This window comes from Thalassophryne amazonica, chromosome 1 (genome assembly GCF_902500255.1).
Source record: "Thalassophryne amazonica chromosome 1, fThaAma1.1, whole genome shotgun sequence".
In the NCBI taxonomy this organism is placed as follows: domain Eukaryota; kingdom Metazoa; phylum Chordata; class Actinopteri; order Batrachoidiformes; family Batrachoididae; genus Thalassophryne; species Thalassophryne amazonica.
The window spans coordinates 90,951,188-90,976,551 of NC_047103.1; the positions used below are offsets into that span (position 1 = coordinate 90,951,188).

Below are 25,364 nucleotides of genomic sequence, written 5' to 3' on the forward strand. Positions count from 1 at the left end.
TGATTATAAAATGTATCTGTGTTCAAAGGCATATGGCAACTCACTCACCAGAAAAAAACCACAAGTGTTCATACTGTGAGAAAATGTTCCATCGCAAGGATCACTTAAAGAATCATCTACATACTCATGACCCATACAAGGAGGCTTTCACATGTCAGGAGTGTGGCAAGAGCTACAATACCAAGCTAGGTTTCAAACGCCACCTAGCCCTCCACGCAGCCAACAGTGGAGATCTGACCTGCCAGGTTTGCTTGCAGCCTTTCCCAAGCACTGGAGTGCTTCTGGAACACCTCAAAACCCATGCGGGCAAGTCCTCTGGTGGGAACAAAGAGAAAAAGCATCGGTGCGAGCATTGCGAACGGCGATTTTACACCCGTAAAGATGTACGGCGCCACATGGTGGTGCACACTGGACGCAAAGACTTCCTTTGTCAATACTGTGCCCAGCGATTTGGGAGGAAGGACCATCTGACACGCCATGTGAAGAAGAGCCATGCCCGAGAGCTGCTGAGAGTGAAAACTGAGCCAGCTGATTCGCTGGAGCCCATTGCCTATGGTTTGGCTTCGGGGAACATCAAGGGTGAGTTGGCACCGAGGCCAATCCAGCCTAACATGTATACAGGCCCCATCCTGGACACAGATGCCTTTGTCAGTCCCACATACCCTTTCTCTTTAAAGTACCCATTGGGCGCAAACTTTACCTCATATACTGGCTCCTCACAGGAGCGGGAGCAGAATCTAAAGGGAGAACTGGAGACCTACCTGATGGAACTGCAGAGCAGCATGCCTTCCTCGTCTTCTGCAGCTGAAGAAACCCAACTAACCTCCTCTAAACTTGAGCTGGACCCACAAGTGGGAGTGCTAGAGGAAACAAGCGAGGAGGTTTCCCTGTCCAAAATGTCCACATCAGTGGCAGCAGCTGCTGTGGCAGGTGACCCACTGGCTTCATCTTCTTCTTTGATGGACTTCTCACAGCTTTTCAACTACCTGCCAGTGAACGGGCCGCCATATAACCAAGTGGGGGGTAGTGGGGGACAGAGTACCACCTATCCACCTCCACCTCTTGTCCAGCTACCCCCGCAGCCTTCTGAAGGCCCAGAGGCTGCAGAGAGTCCACTTCAAGGGCTCACCACCTCATTCATATCCAATATGACCACACCAACCACACTGCCCCGCTTCCATCAAGCTTTCCAGTGAATCCGTATGTACTGACCCTGGCACACGTGCACTCGTTACACAAACATACTGAGACATATTTCAAGCTATGTGAGTGTGCACATGCATGCCACAGAACCACCTATTCCCAATAGGATACCAGTCATTTTTAAAGATCTTAGCACTTGTGTCCAGTTATTGCAGCACCATTTCAGCAGCACACATGTGAGAACCAGCATCGATGCAGATTCACAAACCTCACACATGGTTTTTGGCTCAGTCATTATTTTAAATCTTTGTTTTCACTCTTAACACTATACAGCTGCACCACCACTGATTCCTCACACGTCTTTTTCTTGGGGATATATATATATATATATATATATATATATATATATATATATATATATATATATATATATATATATATATTAAAAATACAAATAATGGATGGTAAGGAGTCCAACACAGAGAAATATTGGATGAAGAAAAGTTATATTGGATGAGGCATAGCCTTGTCCAATATAACTTTTCTTCATCCAATATTTCTCTGTGTTGGGCAACTTGCCATCCATCAATTGTTAAGTTCTCCACCCCCCTCCCAAATTAAGCAAACAACAAAGAGTCAAGTAAATTAGATCAATTTATTTAGTTGTGAACAGCATATGATTTATTCAGATGAATGCTTCTAAAATGTCAGTAGCTTGCTCGTCTACCTTCTTAGTGTTTTTGGCATCCTTGGAGTTCAATATTTCCACCAGTTCCTCCTCTGTGAACTCAGCAAACCTTGCTGGCAGACGATTGACATGTTTGTTGCCATTTTTTTCAACCAGCGTCTGTCAGCTAGTTCCTGACCTTCGTATGCCGCGCTCTGATTGGCTAGCTGTTGGCAGTAAGCTCTAACGCTACTGGTCAGTGGGAACCGATCCAATATAACTTTTGGTCCTAGCCTGTTTGGATCCTTTTGGATCCAACATAACTTTCTGGCACCAAGCATGCCAAAATACAAAATACAGGTAAATGATGGACAGAAAGGCTAATCTGTGATTGGCTATTGCAATCTGAGTGGCGGGAAAAAAAAAAAAAAAAAAAAAAAAAAAATTATATACAGGTAGATTAAACACAGTAGGAATAAGATTGCAGTGACATTCCTCTTTAATTTACATACAGTCCATATAGCCTTTGGTCTCAATCGACCTTATTGTGCAGATTTTTCATCTTATAGAGTTAGTTTTTTTTTTTTTTAATAGATTGACTTTTTGTGACATTCATCAGCATCACAATTGGTTTGTTTTATATTTTATTTAGTTTAAAGGACCAATCTGTTGTATTAATCCATTTACTTTAATACATCCTACAGATTACTTCTCGAAGATGGGGAAAAATACATTAGCGTGTATTTAGATGTAAAATACAAAATACCCAAATTGCACATGCATCAAAATAAACTACAAAATTCCCCATGAAATATATAAAACTGTATGTTTGTATTTTAAAAATATCAAGTGCTATTTGCATTTTCTACTTAATCAACACGGGAGATTCAGTAGATATACCATAAAATCCTCAAATACTTATATTTAGTTGTTGTATCAAATATTGCAAAACTGACACAATTGTTTGTTTAGTTTTTATTAAGACCTCACAAGGGAAAGCATTTTCAGTATTTTCAAAATACAAAACAACAAAGTATTTAGGTACAAATGGACTGCATTTCTATAACAATTCTCCATCCAGTGCTTTACATTGATGCCTCACATTTCCACACACACACACACACACCAATGTTGCAAATTAAGGACCTTGCCCAAGGGACACTTAGTGGTTTTCCTGTTTGATGGGGAATCGAACTGAGGATCTGCTGATCTTGAGCCCACTGTTTTAACCTTTATATCTTGAGACCAACAGTTCCCCATGTATAACTGACAATGCCGTTTTAATACCTCCATCAAACTGCTTCAAATTTATGTTTGAAGTACAGTCCCCTCCAAAAGTATTTGGATGAGAAAACTTGATTTGCTGTACACTGAAGGTATGAGTTTGAGATAAAAATAAATTAATTAATTAACATAAGAATACAGTTTAGAATATCAGCTTTTATATCCTAACATTTGTACATCTAGATGTTTTAAACAACACGTAACAATGCACCTTCCAGTTCAGACCACCTGATTTTTTGGACAAGAAAAATACTGCAATAGATGAGTCTAAAAGTTAGTAACCTTTAATATTTGGTTGTATCTTGCTTACAAGAACCTTTTCAGTCCTGTGACTCCCTGACATCACCAAATTGCTGGCTTCTGCCTTCTGTCTCCTCTTGAGGAGGTGAAATGTAGTTCAGTTGTATTAAGGTCTTGTGATTGACTTGGCCAGTCTAGAACCTTCCACATTTCCCTGACACAGTCCTTTGTTGAGTTGGTGGTGTGTTTTGGCTCATTGTCTTGCTGCATCATGTTGAAGTTGGAATTGTATCAGTTCTGTAAATTTGATGACAAAATGTTTCTCCATGCCTCTGTTATTGCACTATGAATTTCATCACCAACGCAGATTAGTGAACATGTTCCGGGGCAGCCAGCCAATCCCAGGACATGACACTGCCTTCACCATGTTTCACAGATAGCATAAGGTTTTGGATCATGAGCTGATTCTTTCCTCCTCCACACTTTGGGCTTTCCATCACTTTGGTAGAGGTTTGCCTTGGTCTTTCAAGTCCATATAACTTTGTTCCAGAACCATTTTGTCTCAGCTCTCTACTTCATTTCAAATTCTAGTCTGGTTTTCTTATTTGTATTGCTACTTATTGGTTTGGTATTTTTGCTTTGTCTTCTTCAGATGGTGGATTGTTGACTGTTTTGGAGTTTTTAGAATCTCACCAAGTTTCTCTCATCAGCTGTTGTTTCTCTTGATTAGTCCCTTTGTCTGTTGCTCACTACACAAGTGGTTTCGTTTTAATTTTTTTTTTTTTAATTTCAGGATATTCATAATTGTTGTACTGGCTGTGCTTGGTGTTTAGACAATACAGCGATTAATTTTCTGTATCTTCTCACTTTTAAAATGGTTTGCTTTTTAATCATGGACAATTCTCTGGTCTTCATGTTGTCTTATCCTTGTTAATAGCACCTACAGTTTTCATGGGTGAAACCCAAGGCTAAGACCTAAAGTAGGTATCCAGAGCTATTTATTTATGTATTTATTTATTAAATCTGACAGGACACACCTGGGTCAAAAGAAGTGCCTTATATTTTTCCTGCCCCAGGAACTGGGTGGTCTAATACAAAAAGGAACTACCTTCTATTTTGTTGAACACATCTAGATCAGCCTTTCTTAAAGAGTGGTCTGCAGACCACTGGTGGTCCATGCGCAACTCGCAGTGTTCTGTGAGTAAAAAGCACGTCCCTTTGGCTTCTGGCAAAATATTCCATTTTAAATTAACATAATATTTTAACTAAAATATGTTTTTCAAACTGTTTAAAAACAACTCCAAAGTCTAACAGATAGTAGCATATATGTATTATGTATTATTTATCTTTATTAACTCAACTCGTATGTAAACTATTATTGTTTTTGGATATTTGGAGAGTTAGGTGATCTGCAGTATTTTTTATTGGTTATGTGGTCCTTGATCTGACATTTTTGAGAAACATTGATCAAGTTTCAAATACCAGGAATCATAAAATGACATTCAAAACTTTTGATCTAGCTTTGATCACGAACATAAATGCGCTTTAAAAAAATCTGAATTCTCTTTGTTGTTCCATTATGTTTTGGGGGGACTGTACATTTATAAGAAATGCTGCCCTGTTAATAATACTGACTATTTAAAAAATAAAAATAAAAATACACATTCTTTATGATACATGTCACAACATCAGTTTCCACACTTACAGAAAATAAAAGCTACAGTGTGTATGCTTTAGTGCCATCTAGTGGTGAGATTGCAGATTGCATTATATCATCACAGTCACAATTTTGTTTCTCGTTATGTCTTCACTTCTTTGGCAACAGGGATTCATGCTCCTTTGGATTCTCTTGTGACAAGCAATATGCATCGTCGTCGTTTCACAGAAGTGAGGATTCTCACACCTGTTAACCTGCACTGGAGCCAGTCGGGCAACCACTGATTTCTTTTTTCTCCAGTCTTCTGTCCTCACTGCAAAATATGAAAAACAAAGTATGTCCATTTTTTTGCTTCTGTATCAACATGACAGTGCAACATGGAGGCCTCCGTGTGGGGTCCCACTCACATGTACATTTGAAGGGCTCTTTGTAAGCTTATGAACACATATTGATTTGTTGTTGCAGGTAATTAATTATACAGTAATGAACGGAGGGTTATGGATTTTATATTCCATTTCTGCTAATATACAACCCTAAATCATACAGACTGTAATTTTAAACTCAACGTGGTTGACATAAGTGCCTGTGCTTGTATTTTTAATAAGTTACACCGCTGTTGTGTTATAATATTGTTAATTTTTTAGTTCATGCTACCAATCATTCTCCAGTTTTTAGAAATAGTTGACAAGAATTTGAAGGATTTGTTGCAAATAGACAAAAATGTGTAAAAATCAATTATATGGTCCTTTAAACATTCTACAAACTTCATCCACATTAGGTGAGTAGGAATAGAACATTTTCCTTTTCATCTGTGCTGAAATTTTATTCCTTAAAAAGGGAAAGTTGATTGAGACCACATAACCATCTATATGTGTGTGTTACGTACAGTGGATGCTTAGTTATTCTTCTGGCAGTAAACCAAATCACCTAATGCTGTGTAAGGTCTGATGGTTGAAATAATGTCTATACTAGTCAGTGTATTTCAACATAAAATTTTCAAAACAAAGACATTTTGCAGTATACGTGGTGTGTCCATAAAGTAACGGTCCTTTTTATTTTTTTTTAAAAACTATATGGATTTCATTCATATGTTTTTACGTCAGACATGCTTGAACCCTCGTGCGCATGCGTGAGTTTTTCCACGCCTGTCAGTGACGTCATTCGCCTGTGAGCCAGCCTTGTGGAAGGAGTGGTCCCGCCCCCTCGTCGGATTTTCATTGTCTGGAAATGGCGGAATGAAAAGGACTTTTTTCCATCAGAATTTTTTCAGAAGCTGTTAGAGACTGGCACCTGGAAACCATTCGAAAAATTTATCTGGCTTTCTGTGAAAATTTTACAGGCTTCACAGAGAATAAGGACTTTAAGTACAGCTTTAAGGACCCCTTTAAGGACGCTCAGCGCGCTGCGCTCCGAGCTGCGACATCGCGGCACAGACCACTGGATCATTTCTAAGCTGATGGCTCTGTGGATACGAGACCGTCGTGTGCTCTTTCTCTGGTTGTCACAAGAGCTGGATATCAGCCATTTTCCGGCAGATTTCACTTTTAACAAGAGATTTTTTCATGGAAAGCCGCGCAGAGGCTTCGCGCGTCACGACCGATTCGCTGATGAAGCGAGACAAAGGAACACCTCCGTTTCGGAGTGTTAGAGGACAAGTTGGGACATGCCTATCTCGGCTTTCAGTGCTTACCAGTCGAGTGTGTATAAGAACTTGTGGAGAGCTGGACATGTCCCAACTTGTCCTCTAACACTCCGAAACGGAGGTGTTCCTTTGTCTCGCTTCATCAGCGAATCAGTCGTTACGTGCGAAGCCTCCGTGCGGCTTTCCTTGAAAAAAATCTAAAAATCTCTTGTTAAAAGTGAAATCTGCCGGAAAATGGCTGATGTCCAGCTCTTGTGATAACCAGAGAAAGAGCACACAACGGTCTCGTATCCACAGAGCCATCAGCTTAGAAATGATCCAGTGGTTTGTGCCGTGACATTGCAGCCTTAAAGGGGTCCTTAAAGCTGTAGTTAAAGTCCTTATTCTCTGTGAAGCCCGTAAAATTTTCACAGAAAGCCAGATAAATTTTTCGAATGGTTTCCAGGTGCCAGTCTCTAACAGCTTCTGAAAAAATTCTGATGGAAAAAAAGTCCTTTTCATTCCGCCATTTACAGACAATGAAAATCCGACGAGGGGGCGGGATCACTCCTTCCACAAGGCATGCTCACAGGCGAATGACGTCACCGACAGGCGTGAAAAAACTCACGCATGCGCACGAGGGTTCAAGCATGTCTGACGTAAAAACATATGAATGAAATCCATATAGTTTTTGAAAAAAATAAAAAGGACCGTTACTTTATGGACACACCACGTATCTACACATTCCCTCACTGCAGACACATTAAATTAAAATCAGCTGTCTATGTCTATCAACAGAACCCAAGTTTCATATGCAAATTTGAAAAACAGCTATCTTAACTGTGACCCAAACTCACAGAACCATTTGATGGTGATTGTCAGATGATTGACGTCAAACTACTCAGTGGAGTTAAGTACTAAAGTACTGCATGACCTAAATTATATGGCAGATGAGGGTGAAACATGTCCATGCTGACGGTTTTGAACACAGCTACAGGCCCATGTCACTCCCACATGTCAGCATCAAATAAATTATATTGGGGTCCTTTGCAACGTTTAATGCCTCATCCAGAAACACAGGGAATACCTAGAATCTACAGTGCCTTATTAATCTGTATTTTAGGCATTTTGAAAGTTGGATCAGAATTCCAAGACTTAAGAGAAACAATCAAAGGTCCACAGAGAGGAAAGCTGAATGGGCATGCTGTTACTTCAGGATGTTCCGGCTTTGCCTTCTGCATTGTGGGCCTTTTTAACCTGACTTACGGTAGGTCCATCTGACTTCTCCCTGTTTCCTAAACTGAAATCCCACCAGTATACCTGTTCCAAAGTAATGATGATGATATCTTCCACAAACAGTCTTTATGCTGTGATGTTTTCTTGGTGAGGTTGAAGGTTGAAGGACCCTCAAATTCTGATGTTTAGATTTTAACTTGGCTTTTCACACTGATGTCCATCATTTATGTGCATTGTGCATTTAGGAGATACTTTTGTCCAGAAAGTGGCTAACAATCACATTCATAACCTGATGCCAGAATCTTCCATGTCAGGTGCTGAGTTGTGCCCTGGGAGCAGCTGGGGGTTAAGTGCTATTCCGACCTTCAAATGGCATGCTGGGAAACACTACATATGCTGGCATTATGGAATGAAAGACGTGGTAGATGTTCAGTTGTTAGTGAATCCAAAAGACAGCTGTGGACACAACTCACAAAAGTAGGCCCTATAGATCCTGTTGGGATGAACCCTGGATAAAATCTGGATAATAATTCATACAAAAATTTTGCTGGATATTTGCTAGATAAGTTATATACATACAGCTGGTAAAATAAGTATGAATGAATGAATGAAAACTGTTTATTTCGAACATTTGATACAACAACAATTACAAGATAGATCAGTAAAGACAACAACAAAAACGTTCCTACTGTGTACCCAACATGTCCGAAAAGGGATAGGGTGAAGCATCCGCTTATTTATCCCTACCCCTTCTTCCCCACAACCAGTAATACCCTTTGCCACATATACACATAGATACCTACACACCTAAACTGATATCAATATATATATATATATATATATATATATATATATACATATATATATATATACACGAGGGCTGTCAATAAAGTAACGGTCCTTTTATTTTTTTCAAAAACTATATGGATTTCATTCATATGTTTTTACGTCAGACATGCTTGAACCCTCGTGCGCATGCGCGAGTTTTTCCACGCCTGTCGTTGACGTCATTCGCCTGTGAGCACTCCTTGTGGGAGGAGTCGTCCAGCCCCTCGTCGGAATTCCTTTGTCTGAGAAGTTGCTGAGAGACTGGCGCGTTGTTTGATCAAAATTTTTTCTAAACCTGTGAGACACATCGAAGTGGACACGGTTCGAAAAATTAAGCTGGTTTTCAGTGAAAATTTTAATGGCTGATGAGAGATTTTGAGGTGATTCTGTCGCTTTAAGGACTTCCCACGGTGCGAGACGTCGCTCAGTGCTCTCAGCCGCCGTCGTCAGCCTGTTCAAGCTGAAAACCTCCACATTTCAGGCTCTATTGATCCAGGACGTCGTGAGAGAACAGAGAAGTTTCAGAAGAAGTCGGTTTCAGCATTTTATCCGGATATTCCACTGTTAAAGGAGATTTTTTTAATGAGCCGCCGCGACGCTCCGCCACAGGAAAAACACCTCTGTTGAAAGCCTTAAGGACAAGTTGGAACATGTCCTGCTGTTAAACAATTTCTCATATACTCACTCCACTGAAAGCCATCAAAAGCCGCCTGGATTTTTCAAATGGTTATCAACACGGAGGTGTTTTTCCTGTGCCGCCGCACCGCGTCGGCTGCGTCCCGACGCACGGACCCGTCCGCACGTCTTTCATTGAAAAATCTCCTTTAACAGTGGAATATCTGGATAAAATGCTGAAACCGACTTCTTCTGAAACTTCTCTGTTCTCTCACGACGTCCTGGATCAATAGAGCCTGAAATGTGGAGGTTTTCAGCTTGAACAGGCTGACGACGGCGGCTGAGAGCGCAGCGCGACGTCTCGCACCGTGAAAAGTCCTTAAAGCGACAGAATCACCTCAAAATCTCTCATCAGCCGTTAAAATTTTCACTGAAAACCAGCTTAATTTTTCGAACCGTGTCCACTTCGATGTGTCTCACAGGCTTAGAAAAAATTTTGATCAAACAACACGCCAGTCTCTCAGCAACTTCTCAGACAAAGGAATTCCGACGAGGGGCTGGACGACTCCTCCCACAAGGAGTGCTCACAGGTGAATGACGTCACCGACAGGCGTGGAAAAACTCACGCATGCGCACGAGGGTTCAAGCATGTCTGACGTAAAAACATATGAATGAAATCCATATAGTTTTTGAAAAAAATAAAAAGGACCGTTGCTTTATTGACAGACCTCGTATATACATATATATATATATATATATATATATATATACATATACACACATATACATACACATACATATATATACATATATACACAAACATAAATATACACCTACACATACCTACTTACATACAAAATACTATATATTTACAAGCCGAAGCAAAAAACAAAAACACCCTAACCCTCATTACCCTTCCTCCTCCCTATACCTAGAAAAAAACATATTTTTGTACCGCTGTTTGAACTGGTTCATGCTTGGACATTGCTTGAGCCCCACTCCCAATCTGTTCCACATTCTCACCCCACAGACAGAAATACACATCACCATTTTTCTCAGTAAATATATTTCTAAAGGTACTATTGACATGAAATTTTCACCAGATGTCAGTAACAACCCAAGTAATCCACACGTACAGAGAAACCAAAGCATTTTCAGGTCTCTGAGAAACAATCTGTTTTTTGTGTTGCTTTAAAGCTACAATGAGGAGGATTTTGGGTGTGGTTTTACACAAACTGAATATAGCATTCATAACCATCAATTTGTCAGACTGCAAGTTACCCATAACAATGAATCAATGTGTTTTCATAAGCTTAGATTGAGCCCTTCAAATATACATGGAAGCAGTCCCTCTCATGGAGGCCACCACACTGCAACACCAAAAAGGACATACTGATGTAGTCTTTTGCATTTTTCCAGCGCACCCGTAAGACTGAAGAGGAATCAGCAGCTGCTCCTCTGTACACTGTCTACTGGTTGCTAATGCAGGTTAACAAATTTGAGAACCCTCATTATTTGTGAAATGAAGGATCATACATATTGTTTATCACAAGAGAATGTAAGGGAGCAAGAATCTCCATTACTACACATGCAAAAATGTGAAAAGAAACTAAATTGTGACTGGTGAAGTCATCTGCACCCTCACCACTAACACCCCGTTTACATGGAGTCCACGATGAGTTGCGATCGAAAATGGTCCCTGTTCATCGTCACTCACACTGGGGGTGCAGGCTGGTCACAATGGGATCCCATGGTCAGAAAACAGATCCCTCCTGGTCGCTATCACTCTCCATCACTCCCCATCGGTCCCTAACCCTAACCCAGCGGTCAGGCAGCTCAGAGGAGCTGAGCTCAACTCTACCAGAGCGGAAGGTTCCTAGCTACCAGACTACCACAAAAAAGTCATTATCCTTTACAGCATGCAATGGTCCAGCCGTGAGGCAGATGTCTTGAAAAGGAAAGCAAGTTTGACTTATGGTTTTGATTTATACATAAAATTAATCCAGATAGAATAACTCCATTAATTAATTAACACATATCTTTTAATTTTAAAATATGCACTAATTCTGAAGTTTTGAAGATTAACACACACACAGATGCCCAAAGAGATTATGGGTAAACAGCCTTCGCTCACACTGATTGGGTGATTCATTTAGTCAATGTAAAAACCAACACAAATTGCTGTAACGTGTGTGTTGGTGTTTACAAATAAATGTGGTTTTGTAAAATATGTCTTTTTTCAATTGTAAAAAAAAAGGCATTTGCGAAACCAAAAAGTCTGTTTGTTAAAGGGTCCCTGCCACGCTATGACATTTTTACATATTCTTGAAGAATAAAAAAAGCTTTTTCCACATGTTGTCTTTGATTTTTTTTACCATAAAATTACACTGAACAAGTATTTAGACGTTTCGTTACCCATCTGAGAATTTGAATTTCCACCTCCGAGTTGACCTACTTTTTCGCTGCGATGGATGTGACGTCATTCGAGTAGATGTCTCGCAGCGCCACGCTGTTTACGGCAGACACGGACAGCGAAGGCATAGTGCACGATTATAGCGAAGATTTAAGTGACATATCGATTGTTTTTGAAGAAGATGAGGAAGTTTCTGATGAAGATATTAACGGCATAAATAATGAGCGGCTCCAAACCGTGTATGTTCCAGCCGAACGCGACAGAAAAAGGATGAAGCGCAGCTGTCAGCTGACATCAGCAGCGTTGAGGAGGAGGATATAAGCTGCTGAATGGTTTGTTCACTCCACCTTTTCGTATAAATGATCGTTTATTCCTGGCATGGTGTGTTTGTGTATGAAAAAATTATTTGAGCAGCACAGCGTGCTTAAATTCAGGAGTTTGTTCTAAAATCACTGAAAATAAAGTTTCTGTACATTCTGTATGTATTTAATCATTTATAAGTCAGTTTCTTGTGATTGCTAATTCTTCACTTTTTATTCAAAGCAAATGATTGCAAGTCTTTATCTGAAAAGCTGTAGACCCACATGGGATGGGGGGAAAAGATTTCTAAATAAAAGAAAATTTTACTTCTATATCTGTTGTCAAATTTTATCAGGCATAATATTGTAGAAAAATGTTTATGCTAAATGGAGACTTACCTGTCTAAAATACACATACAGAACATCTGTAATCATAAATTGTATCACATCTAATCTACTTTGAATGAACAGATGTCTGAACAAAAAACAGGCTGTTCAGTTTACATGTATTTGTATATTTGAAAAACACAAAAATGTCAATGTTCTGTTTTTTTCAGGTGCTCATGTGAACACAGTCAGCCGATGCCACTTGTGATCGAGTCTCGCTGTTGCAGGGAAATTTCTGCAGTCTTGGCGGAGATGCAACGCGGTGGCGAAAATCCTCAGTGTGTCACACGGCTGGCTAGTTTCTCAATTGTGTGTTTAGATGCAGATGTCCTCAGATTGGCACACTGCCTACATGATGCTCCACAGTATGAGTAAGCACATGAAATAGAAAGTTTCATTTACATGGTTTATAGAAAAAAGAAAAAAAATATTCAAATAGAAAAAGAATGAACTGTTGTTTTGAACATCAATTCATGCTATTTTTTTGTTGCAGAAAGTATCATCATATCGCATATCGCAATTTGTGCGGTTGTGCTGGGGACACTTGGGAAGGCACAGAAGGTTGCCACTACCAGCTTGTGTTGTATTCAAAATAAGGAGTACTTTTCCATCACCATCATCTGACTACACCGGCTTCCAGTTTCCTCCTCTGGAGTGAGGGGTTGGGTTGGTACCTGGTCCGCTTGGCAGCATCAGCCTCAGCTTTGTCTGTTCACGTTGGCTGCTCAGTGGAGGAGGATCATTGGTGGGGATTTCTGGTCGGTTTGGTGTTTTGCAGATCTGAAGAACCTCTTTTGCTGTCACTCATATAGACTGAATAAAATGTTTTTTAACAAATTGTAAAACACTTCTCATTTGAGTGAAACAATGTGAAACTTATGTGAAATTGTATTTTATTCTTTTTATCATGCTATATAAAAATATACAAATAACAATCTGTTTTGTTTTTTTCTTTTTCCACATATCATGTTGGATCTGTGGCTAACTTTCTCACTGTGAATCCTCCTCTTTTCCACTAAGGAAAGTATATTCTGAACTGTGGTCTCTCTTGCTTTGTCTGCTTTTGTTGTCTCCCTGCATTTTCATTCAAATGAAGGGTTGCCACCAAAGTCCTAAAACTGACGTTAAAACAACATTAATAAAAACATTGCTTATACGTATACATTAAAAAATGCTGTTTGAAAGTTAGGGTGTTATTGAAATAACATAGACAACTTACCTGCAAAGCTGACCCTGATATGAGAACGAGACTCGATCACGAGTGGCATCGGCTGACTGTGTTCACATGAGCACCTGAAAAAAACAGAACATTGACATTTTAGTGTTTTCCAAATACACATATGCATGTAAACTGAACAGCCTGTTTTTTGTTCAGACGTCTGTTCATTCAAAGTAGATTAGATGTGATACAATTTCTGATTACAGATGTTCTGTATGTGTATTTTAGACAGGAAAGTCTCCATTTAGCATAAACTTTTTTCTACAATATTATGCCTGATAAAATTTGACAACAGATATAGAAGTAAAATTTTCTTTTATTTAGAAATCTTTTCCCCCCATCCCATGTGGGTCTACAGCTTTTCAGATAAAGATTTGCAGTCATTTGCTCTGAATAAAAAGTGAAGAATTAGCAATCACAAGAAACTGACTTATAAATGATTAAGTATATACAGAATGTACAAAAACTTTATTTTCAGTGATTTTAGAACAAACTCCTGAATTTAAGCACGCTGTGCTGCTCAAATAATTTTTTTCATACACAAACACACCGTGCCAGGAATAAATGATCATTTATAAGAAAGTGGTGAGTGAACAAACCATTCAGCAGCTTATATCGTCCTCCTCAGCACTGCTGCTGTTTGCTGACAGCTGCAGCTTCATCCTCTTTCTGTCGCGTTCGGCTGGAACATACACGATTTGGAGCTGCTCATTATTTATGCCGTTAATATCTTCATCAGAAACTTCCTCATCTTCTTCAGAAACAATTGATATGTCACTTAAATCTTCGCTATAATCACGCACTATGCCTTCGCTGTCCGTGTCTGTCATATTGGTAAACAGAGTGGCGCTGCGAGACATCTACTCGAATGACGTCACATCTGTCGCAGCAAAAAAGTAGGTCAACTCGGAGGCGGAAAATTCAAATTCTCCGATGGGTAACGAAACGTCTAAATACTTGTTCAGTGTAATTTTATGGTAAAAAAACAAAGACAACATGTGGAAAAAGCTTTTTTATTCTTCAAGAATATGTAAAAACATCATAGCGTGGCAGGGACCCTTTAAGTTGTGATTCAGGTCGACAACCGCATAGAACGCTGCCTTCCAGTAAATGATAGTGTTCTATGCATTTTGACCCATCTACTGGATGGCAGTGGGAATGGCGCCCGGTTATATTACACGGTTGTCACAACGGAGACCAGCCAAGACTTGTGAGAGTTGACAGTATGTCATGATCTTGTAGGTCTTTTATTGGCCTCAGTCCTAAGTGGCACTAAATTCCACACACTGTAGCTTCATAGCTTTAAATGGAAAGAAACAACATATCTACAAGGCTAGTATTTATTTTTGTTAAAGCAAAAATCCGCACAACCGGAGCACTCCCATACAAAAATCTTTATTAGGACACCAGTAGTGACATTTCGGGTGCTGCCTTTCTTCAGACATACTGTTTATATTTGCCCATCATTTCTGTCTTGATTTTTATTAATCAGTCATACTTCTACCACAAAAAAAGGAAAAATAAACCATCAGCAGGGAGGTGTGACAGTATAAACATACTCCAGATGAAATATTCCACACTGTGCACAATTTATTCTTCAAATAAGGTTCCTTGGTGTGTGGTAAGTCATTCAGGGCTGAGATAACTGTTATTAATCAGCACATCAAGAGGAAATAACAGCAGAACCTTTGCTCACTGTAGGAGTTCAACTGTGAGCAGTCCTTTTTGTTATGTGCCTCTGGCATTCCGGCTTCAGTGGAATAGCCTCAACTACATACTCCGTACGTGCCTTTATTTAATCCTACAAGAACACTTTTACCTCCTCTTCTCCTTTCACATTCAAGTCATCTTCAGTAGCAGTGCTGCTTAGTTCTGCACAAATTCATGTTTTAAAGAGATACGCAGTCATCATTGTGCCTTATTCCTCACAGCGGACATTGACAATCTCATATGACAGACACAAACTGACTTTTGTGCAGGAAAATGACACATGAAGAACAGAAGTGCAGTGAGGTTACACTATCATTGACTAGCATTACCTTAATATAGTTGAGTCATTTGCCAACCTTTCAAGTTCTGCTGGACCTACCGTTTGGTTAATGACGGCCCATCATTACGGTAAGGTTTAGCGAAGCGTTGTTCAGACCCACAGAGCTACATTATAAAAGATACTGACATTTCCAAAGATACATGTATGCTGCAATTATGGAAATATATATAAACATCACTGCTGACAGAATATCATAATCATAATGGCGCTTTGTCTTTTACCACTCTTGATATTGTACATTCAACCAACAAATTAACTGAAGGATGTAAATTCACAAAGGTGATGTTGGATGGTGTTAAGTAAGTAATTTTATAACATTAGTCCTTGTTTTATGTTGTAGAGAGTTTGGATTGCACGTGTGGCAAAGATGTGAACTTTACAGCCTGCAAAAAAAAAAAGGATGTCAGACTCTATGAGAAGCTGCCTCTTCCCGTAACTATCAGCACTTACCATGTTGTGCTCCTTAGTTGCTTATATAACCGAAGAGTGTTATTTACCTCACATAGTAATGTGTGCTCAAAGTTTCAAAAAGGAAAAAATAGAATTCCCTTGTTTGCTTTGTCAATGCCGAGACTTGAGACACGAATAGAGACAATATTTTTTATGGGTTGCGTGAAATGTAGAGCTGAATGTTTAGTGTTTCAAAGGATTTATGTAAGTTTGTTATTTGTATGATGTGAAGGTTTGTGGTTATACGAGATGTTAGCAAGTTGTTTTTATTTTTGTAATCATAGCACTTTTTACAAATTGAATGCCTATATTTTCTCCATTACCTTCTGTTTTAAACTTCTATTACAGATGTATAGATGCTATATTTAGCTCTTTAGAGAACAATAACAAGTAAATACAATATAAAATGTTTTATTTTTACAGGTACACTTCTGACAGTGTTTTTCTTATCAGTGTCTTTTTTTTTTTTTTTTTTTTTTTGCTTTACTTGCACAAATATTCCGTGTATCTCATTGATGGGTGTTTTAACACATAATGTACCATAAATTCCAGACTTTCACAGACCACATATTCTTATATGTGGTCTGTGTTCTTCATATCTTCCTGTTTTGTTTAATGAAAGCACAGACAATAACAAAGCTTCAACTTTTTAAGAGACACGTGTTTGCCGTACAGTCACTCTTTGACCTCAGGAGGACAATAAAAAAAATCTGTGATTTTATCCCGAGGTGTGTGCCTCAAAACTGTAGGACAAATTTCCAATGCTAATTTCAGCAAATCAGCTATACTGAACAAAACCTCCAACTCAACACTCTGATGCTACTAGTATAGATGATACACAGTAAAACTTGGTATAGTTCATTACACATCTAAATATTCTGACAATAAACATTATTGTACAGGTTTTACTTTCATGAACACATGGGTACTAGTTTCCACCAGCATATAATAGTACAGTACACCCGTCATTGTTAGTTACCAACTGACGTAGTTGTCATTTTCACATCAGCACCCGCGCTCTTCAAATAACAAGTGCAGGGGTACTCACCTGTGCACCCATGAGTGTGTTGATGTTAAAATGAGGTGTGGTAAGGCACAACAGCAATCATTTGCACCACAGACCAACAGAAACCTGCTCAAACATCATCCACAGAGTTGTTCTACTATTTGAAAGGTCCAATATTAAGATACATAGTAAATTTTGGAGAATAAAACAGACTCTGTCTGGACTATATTCTGTCCCATTCCAAACAGGCTGCATCTCACACAGGCTGTGTCTCAATTCAGGATCTACATACACCCTTCTAAGGCCTATGTCCCATGAAGCTCTTCAGGCTTCATCCCTTCAGACAGAGGAGAGGCTGGAAGAAACCCTTCTATAATTAGATGGTCTAGCCCAGAGTTCCTCAACTCATTCCAAGAGGGTGTAGGTTTTCTCTACAACCATCCACTTTCACCACGTGATTTCACTGATTAACATCAGTTTGAGCAGATGGAATTAGTTAATCAGTGAAACCACCTGGTGGAGTAGGTGGTTGCAAAGAAAACCTGCACCCTCTTGGCCCTTTCTGGAATCAGTTTGAGACCTCTGGTCTAGCCCAAGGAGCATTATGCTATTGTGTCATTACATTTCCCTGCCCCTACCTTTTGTTGCCTGGCAACCTTGACATCTACACCCGCCAAGGTGGTGTACTGGGCATAACCTGTAGTTTAGTAATCATTTTTCAGTAGTTATTTATACTCTAGTTGCTTTATTATTTATTTAAAATTTACAAAATGTCCTTTTTTACATTTATCAACCATTTTACCTTCAGGAAAAAATGGCACAATGACTCATGGGATTTTTTTTTGGGCCAACGTATTCGGTTGACGATTACAGCCTTAGAAGCATGTAGCCACTGAATTACTATTCAGCAGTGGTGGGCACAGCTAAAGTTATCTTTTATAACGCTAAACCGATAAACTACCAAAAAATTTATCGGAAGCTACAGCTAACCTATAACTTAGTATTATTTCCAGTACACTCTCAGCTACAAACAAGTGGATTTTGAGTTTAAACCACCAATGCTTCTGATAGAATCAAAGGTGATTACGCACCCATACACAGCCAGTGAATCAGCACTTCTGTCTTTGTGCACCCTGCCCACTACTGTAGGGAAGCATCATTTACCTTGACAGCATACAGTGGTCCAGCCGTGAGGCAGAGGTCTTATAAAGGAAAGCATGTTTGACTTATGGTTTTGATTTATAAATCAAATTAATCTGGATAGAATAACTACATTAATGTCAATTCTTAAAATGTACAAAGTGAAAATATAACACATATCTGTTAATTTTAAAGTAATGCACTAATTCTGAAGATTTGAACATGAACACCCAGATGCCCAAAGGGATCATGAGTGAACTGAGCCTTCGCTCATACTGATTGGTTGACTAATTCATTCTATGTAAAAACCAACACAAGTTAATGTAATGTGTGTTGGTGTTTACAAATAAATGTGCTTTTGTAAAATATGTCATTTTTTCATTTGTTAAAAAAAGGCATTTGCAAAACCAAACACTGTTAAGTTGTGACTCCAGTCGACAACTGTGTGATATAACCATGCACCAGTAGATGGCAGTGTTTTATGCAATTTGACCCCAGTTTTTGTATATTCTGCATTAGTATGCACTCGCGATGTGCTTGATGAATTGCTGTGCAAAAGGTAGTTTCCAAACAATGCTGTATTTGCAATGATGGTGCGTTTTCACAGGTAACAAAAACATGAGGAGTATATTTGGCACAAGAACTTGTGTATCTCGTGTTTTTATGCCTAAACATATCCAGCAGCATCTTCTCATGTCGGCAAATTCAACGCTGGGTCAGGCAAAAGTAGTCCGGCGAGCTGTCCCACAATGCCAAAATAGCAGCGATGTCACTCCAATGAGAGTGACACGCTGAGCAGGGTGGGCGTAGAGTTGAGCTCAGGTCCTCTTAGCTGTCTCAGTGTTGCAAAATATGTAGCAGATAGGAGCAAACAGGGTTTATAAATGTTTTTCACCAATACTAAATATGTAATAAAAACATTAGCATTCTAAAAGTTTTTGGAACTAAATTTATCAGAAGCTAATTGGTTTGCTGAGAGTTTTTGAAGTTAGCTGAAAAGCTAATCTCCTAACAAAAAGTTAGCTGAGCTAATTAGCGGTTAGAGGATTAGTGGAACTGTGCCCACCACTGGTATTCAGCCACAGTGTTTTATCATCTGTCATAATGTTAAGTCAAGTTGTTCAACTCCAGTAAGAGTCATTCATACTATGATAGAGTTACTTAACTTCCTGAACTTAATATGTACCCATTATGTACTTAAAAAAAATCACAGTTCAAAATACCTGTCCTAGTATTTCGGCTTTTTTCTTCTTCTTCTTCTTCTTCTTTTTTTTTTTTTTTGGCTATTGTGTTGGATGCTTTGTTCAGTACACATGATGGAGGCCGGGGATTTTATATGGGCAAAGAAATTTTTCTTTGTTCATGCTCAGTTTTAATACAACAAACACATCCAAAACACTTGAATGAAAGCAGAATTTGTTCAGGCTGATGCACAATCACCCATAAAAATCTACTGTAAAGTGGAAAAAGACTAAATTTGACACCCACCCCCACCCCCACTCCACCAGGTTGGCAAACAGGTGGCACGCTTCAGTGAGAGGCACAGACCTTTGTCAGTTTAAACTTCTTTATAAGCTTCAGTGGTACCGGTGAATTTTATTGAATGTGTAAGACACACTGCATTACTGCAATATGTTTTGGTCATGGATCAAGCTGCTAACATACATGTAAAGCTCCTTAAGGTGCTACAGACCTCTCTTGTAGTTCTTAAAAGTATTGTTTGTATAAACCGAATATCCAGTTTAGCTGAACACTTGGCATGTGTGTGTGCCAGGTTGTGCTATTTAGAGTGCATCTGGAAAGTATTTACAGTGCTTCACTTTTCCCACATCTTGATATGTTACAGCCTTAAACCAAAATGAAGTAATTTTTCCCTCTCAAAACTACTCACAATACCCCATAATGACAACATGAAAAAAGTTTTTTTTTCTATCAAATTTATATAGAATAAACCAAGAAATCACGCGTACATAAATATTCACAGCCTTTGCTCAGTACTTTGTTGATGCATCTTTGGCAGCAGTTACAGCCTCAAGTCTTCTTGAATATGATGCCACAAGCTTGAAAAAAGCACCTATCTTTAAGCAGTTTTTTTTCCATTCCTCTTTGCAGCACGTCTTAATCTCCATTAGGTTGGATGAGGAGCGTCAGTGCACAGCCATTTTCAGATCTCTCCAGAGATGCTCAATCAGATTCAGGTCTGGGCTCTGGCTGGGCCACTCAAGGACATTCACAGAGTTGTGCTGAAGCCACTCCTTTGATATCTTGGCTGTGTGCTTAGTCATTGTCCTGCTGAAAGATGAACCGTCGCCCCAGTCTGAGGTGAAGAGCGCTCTGGAGCAGGTTTTCATCCAGGATGTCTCCATACATTGCTGCATGCATCTTTCCCTCAATCCTGACTAGTCTCCCAGTTCCTGCCACTGAAAAACATCCCCACAGCATGATGCTGCCACCACCATGCTTCACTGTAGAGATGGTGCCTGGTTCAAAACATGACACCTGGCATTCACGCCAAAAAGTTCAATGTTTGTCTCATCAGACCAGAGAACTTTGATTCTCATGGTCTGAGTCCTTCAGGCTCCTTTTGGCAAACTGCAGGTGAGCTGCCATGTGGCTTTTACTAAGGAGTGGCTTCCATCTGGCCACTCTACCAGGTGGACTCCAATTGGGTAGTGCGGCCTCATTTGAGGGTGGGCACTAAAGGGGTAAAATATGACATAATTTCTCTACTTCCGGGGACAGAAACACAGCACTTTCTGTGAGTTTTTGGCAACTTACATGCAAAGTGAAAATGCAAAGAAAAAGTGATGATGTGATGGAAAGTGGACATGTGTTGCGGTTTGTTTGTGACCCGGAGCTCAAACGTGTCAAGGCAATTCTGCAAGCGAGAGAATACAGCTACTCTGGTTAGCTGTGTAGGCTAAAGGTGCACTGACACTTACATGACTTTGATTCATGCACTTGCACGACCTGTGTCGTGCAGGAGAGTAAACCCAGCTTTAACGGGTGTAGACTAAATGTGAGAGGGGCACCGGCATGTGCAATTGTGCAAAGAGAATTTTGAAATGTTCAGAAAATCCTTCACGCATAAATGTCATGCTTCGTGGTGCGATGTGCTCACCAGCACGACATGCGGCTCGTCAAATGGAGTAAAGAAGAAGTGAACAGAGCGAGTGGTTGCGTCAGCGCACCGCATCAGAGCACAGCTCATCTGAAGGATTATAACAAGATGTTAAATCTGTCATAAGCATACTTTAACAACTGCACACAAGAAGGAAAGAACATGTAACTGTTTTACCAAGCCATGACAATGTAAACATGACAAATTATTACCTTTTTAGACCAAATTTACCTCCAAATTTACCAGCAAATTGACCTCCAAATACTTTCTCCAACTCAATCAGTGCGCGCGCGAATGGCGCTGCTGGAGCAGTCTTCTGTGATTCAGGAAGCGATTAGAGCCGTCTTCAACAGACAACTCGCAGAGAAAATGATTAATCCATTACAAAATAATTATTTTATATAAGCAGCGTCCAGTGCAGAGCGCGTGGCAGGCGGTGGAACAAAGCACAGCGTCCAGCTGGGAACATAGCGGGTGGGATCGTCAGGGCGAAGTGCGTGCATCAAAGTCATGCCAGGTGTCAGCACAGCTTGCCGACAGGACCTCTCCCATTTGGCTCGTCTTCCCTTCTCCACGGGGAACCGAAAAAACTACACTTTTCGCAACTGCTTCAGTGATTGCAGCCAAAAACAAAACAATACACATTTTTCCATTAGAACTGACGCTGTTTGTTAGACTAATCCCCGGGCGGAGTGTGGGAGTGTCAGCACAACCATTCAGAAGATGGGGGATTCAGCAAAAACCATTTTCAGGTGGCACATCTTAAACCGGCAGGTCCGCTGTGTGACAGCGCGTATGCTTTTAAGTTCACCGAGCCAGGCTGAATGGTTTGTGCTGAAACTCCCACATTCCACCCGGGGATTCTCTGCCGTGTTTGTGCTGGCTGTCCCCAGATGTGGTCAAAATCCCGCAATATCAGGTAGGGGTTCAAATGAGACTGTGCTGCCCTATTAAGCTGTAGAAACATCTCAAGGATGATCAGTGGAAACAGGATGCACCTGAGCTCAATTTTGAACTTCACGGCAAAAGCTGTGAATTCTTATGTACATGTGATTTTTTTTTTTATTTTGTATTTGATTCTATTTTTTTATATAAATTTGCAAAAATCTCATAAAACTTTTTTTTCCCACATTGTCATCATGGGGTATTGTGTATAGAATTTTGAGGAAACAAAATGAATTTCATCCATTTTGGAATAAGGTTGAAATAAGTGCAGCACTGTGAATACTTTCGGGATGCACTGTAGCTGCATCTATTTTTGTTGTACTGTGACTTTTTGCAGACATGTTTATAATATGACATGCCCCTCACCCCCACATATGTGGTATGATTTTGGGAAAACTGTGTCCTGGTGGGAGATTACTCTGCAAACGTGGATAAAGAAAAACTCCATGTCCTCAATCAAAATGAGCTGAAGAAGTTCCGACACAAGCTTCATTCCAGCCATGTTGGGGTTTTTTAGCCGCTACATTTCAACAATGTCGCTCTGTGACAATGATGGACTTGTTGAGAAGTCACAATATTTTACTTCAAATTTATTTTCCAAACTACTGTTGTATTTTTATTTTTTTAAATGGCAACATAATTCACATAAACATATAAATATATATATATGGGTATGTTTTAGGTTGTGTAAAATAGAAATGAATGCTGCAGCCTTTTTCAGTTTGTTGTACACGTTGACATCACCCAAAGAGGCAGATTATTTATTGTCTGGCAGAATAACCTGATTTGATTTTCATACCTTGCTGCTATGAGAGAAGAGCTGCAGTCGATAACTCCAGTGTTTTTATGTGATGTATTGAAAGCTCAGTAAACACAAGAGAAACATCCAGCTGTCAGTCTGTTTTGTAATTTTTATAAAGTACGTGGTGAACATGAAGACAGCTACATTTGACCCCAGTGACCTTTACCCAAATGACTGACCTCTGCCTGACGTTGCCAGGACAATTTTGGAATCCATCGAACTGCCACCTTCATTCCAAATCAGATTGAAAATCAAATTCCTTCATCTTTGCCAAAATCAATCTTTGGAGGGCAATTTTGGGGTCAACCTTCACTGACATACCAAATTCGGTAGAAATTGGTAAAAGGACCCGGGACGAGTCAGCCAACAAGCAGACGGGGAGACATGAGTTTGGCCCCAATGATTGACCTTTGGCAAATTTGACCTTGCTGAGCAATTCCAGAGCCCACCTTCATATATGTGCCAAGTGAGCTGGACATTAAAGTTTAAAAAAATGAATAAAAAAAAAACAATGTCAGTGATGCAGAGCTCATCTGGGATTATTCTTCAAACTATGTCCCCTTAGTGCAGTTAAAGAAAATGATGACACACAGTAAACACAATTCTTTACCAATAACTAAATTTTCCTACTCATTTTTGAGTTTACACTGTTGTGTAAACACAGTTTTGAATGAAATCTGAACTACCAGGTGAAATGTTTGCAGTGTGGAAACTGTCTTGAGGGATTGTAATTTACAAACTGCTGCAAATACTTTTGCTGATAGTTGAGGTTCTCTTACAAAATCTTACAGTGTGTAAAGTATTCTTGAATGGTGTGTTATTCTGGTGATGCATGTTTTTTTTTTTTTTTTGTCTTTCTCAGCAACCATGCGTTTCTGGAACATGCCCTATTCTGGGTGAATTTCACACTTTCAAGTTAAGAATTCTGCAAGAAAGAATTGTGAACAGTGCTAAAATGGTAAATGGACTGCATTCAAATAGCACTTTTCCATCTGCATCAGAGGCTCAAAGCATTTTACAATAATGCCTCACATTCACCCCAGTGTCAGGGTGCTGCCATACAAGGTACTCACTACACACTGGGAGCAACTAGGGGATTCAAGACCTTGCCCAAGGGCCCTTAGTGATTAGTGAAACAAAAGGAAAATAAAACACATCATCCTCAAAATTCATGAAGAACTAAAAGAGAAGAAGCACTTTTTATGAATTAAGGATGGACAGATGGACATCAGCTCATAATTTTGAGCTTTGAACTCCATGACCTTCATAATTTATACACACACACATACATACATACATACATATATATATATAACATTTTCATTATTTATACAAACAGTAACAAAACAAAAGCATCAATAAATAAATAAACCAACACAGCACAATTACAAATTAGAGCACAAGAGCAAGTATAAGTAATTTACAGCAAATATGAATGAAACAAAGAAATTATATTTAAGAGTTGTGCATCCTCCTAGTTTACAATATTGTCCTTTTAATTTTAAGACAGTCCAACAATTTTTCCCATTTATTAAAAGCTTGAAATTTTCCAGCAAGGCAATACCTGATTTTTTTCTAGGCCTATAACTTCTGAAATTAAAATTTTCCATGTCTGCACAGAAGGGCATCAGCCCTAACCCATTTTTACCATTATGGACTTTCTAGCCAGATGACCTTCATTTTTGCCAAAACAAACCCTTTAAGGGCAATTCTGGGGTTGTCTGACAACCACATTGTCAAATTTGGTAGAACTGGTCAAAGGAGCAGGGGAACAAACAGACAAATGCTCACAATGTAATATTCATTTGTTTTCTGTATCCACTTAGTCCAGTTAAAGGGTCACAGGGTCACCCTATAATATGATGTGTCATTTGGTGATATTGTGATTCTGTGGAGGTCAGTGGACTTTTTTGTAAAAAAAAAAAGCTTGTTTGTAACTGTATCTGTGATAATAATGGAGAATTTTGCAGTTGTGGATCCAGTAAAGAGCAGTAGAGCAGCAACAAAAGCTAACGTCTGACATTGCATTTCTTACTGGGGAAACGCACAGACTATAAAAAAAATCACAATGACCAAAAATCCATGAAAGACTTGTCTGCCAACCACTTGTTCTGAAGATATTTTGCATTTCCTTTCATAAAGAGTAGGAGCACAACTCTGGCCTCATCCACCAAAAATAAATAAGGTAACCCAGATGACTACACTGCCTCCTGTCGCCAGCTTTTTTTTTTTTTTACTTTG

The 25,364-nt window shown here is 39.4% G+C and overlaps 1 protein-coding gene and 1 long non-coding RNA gene across 3 annotated transcripts in view; one reads left to right on the forward strand and one right to left on the reverse strand.

The window, feature by feature from the left end:
- The window catches only part of plag1 (pleiomorphic adenoma gene 1), a 42,365-nt gene extending 40,925 nt beyond the window's left edge, over positions 1 to 1,440 (forward strand). For both annotated transcript variants that reach the window (XM_034172536.1, XM_034172530.1), the window contains exon 3: positions 29 to 1,440. In XM_034172536.1, the coding sequence (XP_034028427.1) occupies positions 29 to 1,196 (1,168 nt within the window). In that variant the 3' untranslated portion in view covers positions 1,197 to 1,440. The remainder of the gene's footprint in view (positions 1 to 28) is intronic.
- LOC117512516 overlaps positions 1 to 25,364 on the reverse strand; it is a 528,597-nt gene that overhangs the window by 236,127 nt on the left and 267,106 nt on the right. The gene's annotated exons all lie outside the window — the stretch shown is intronic.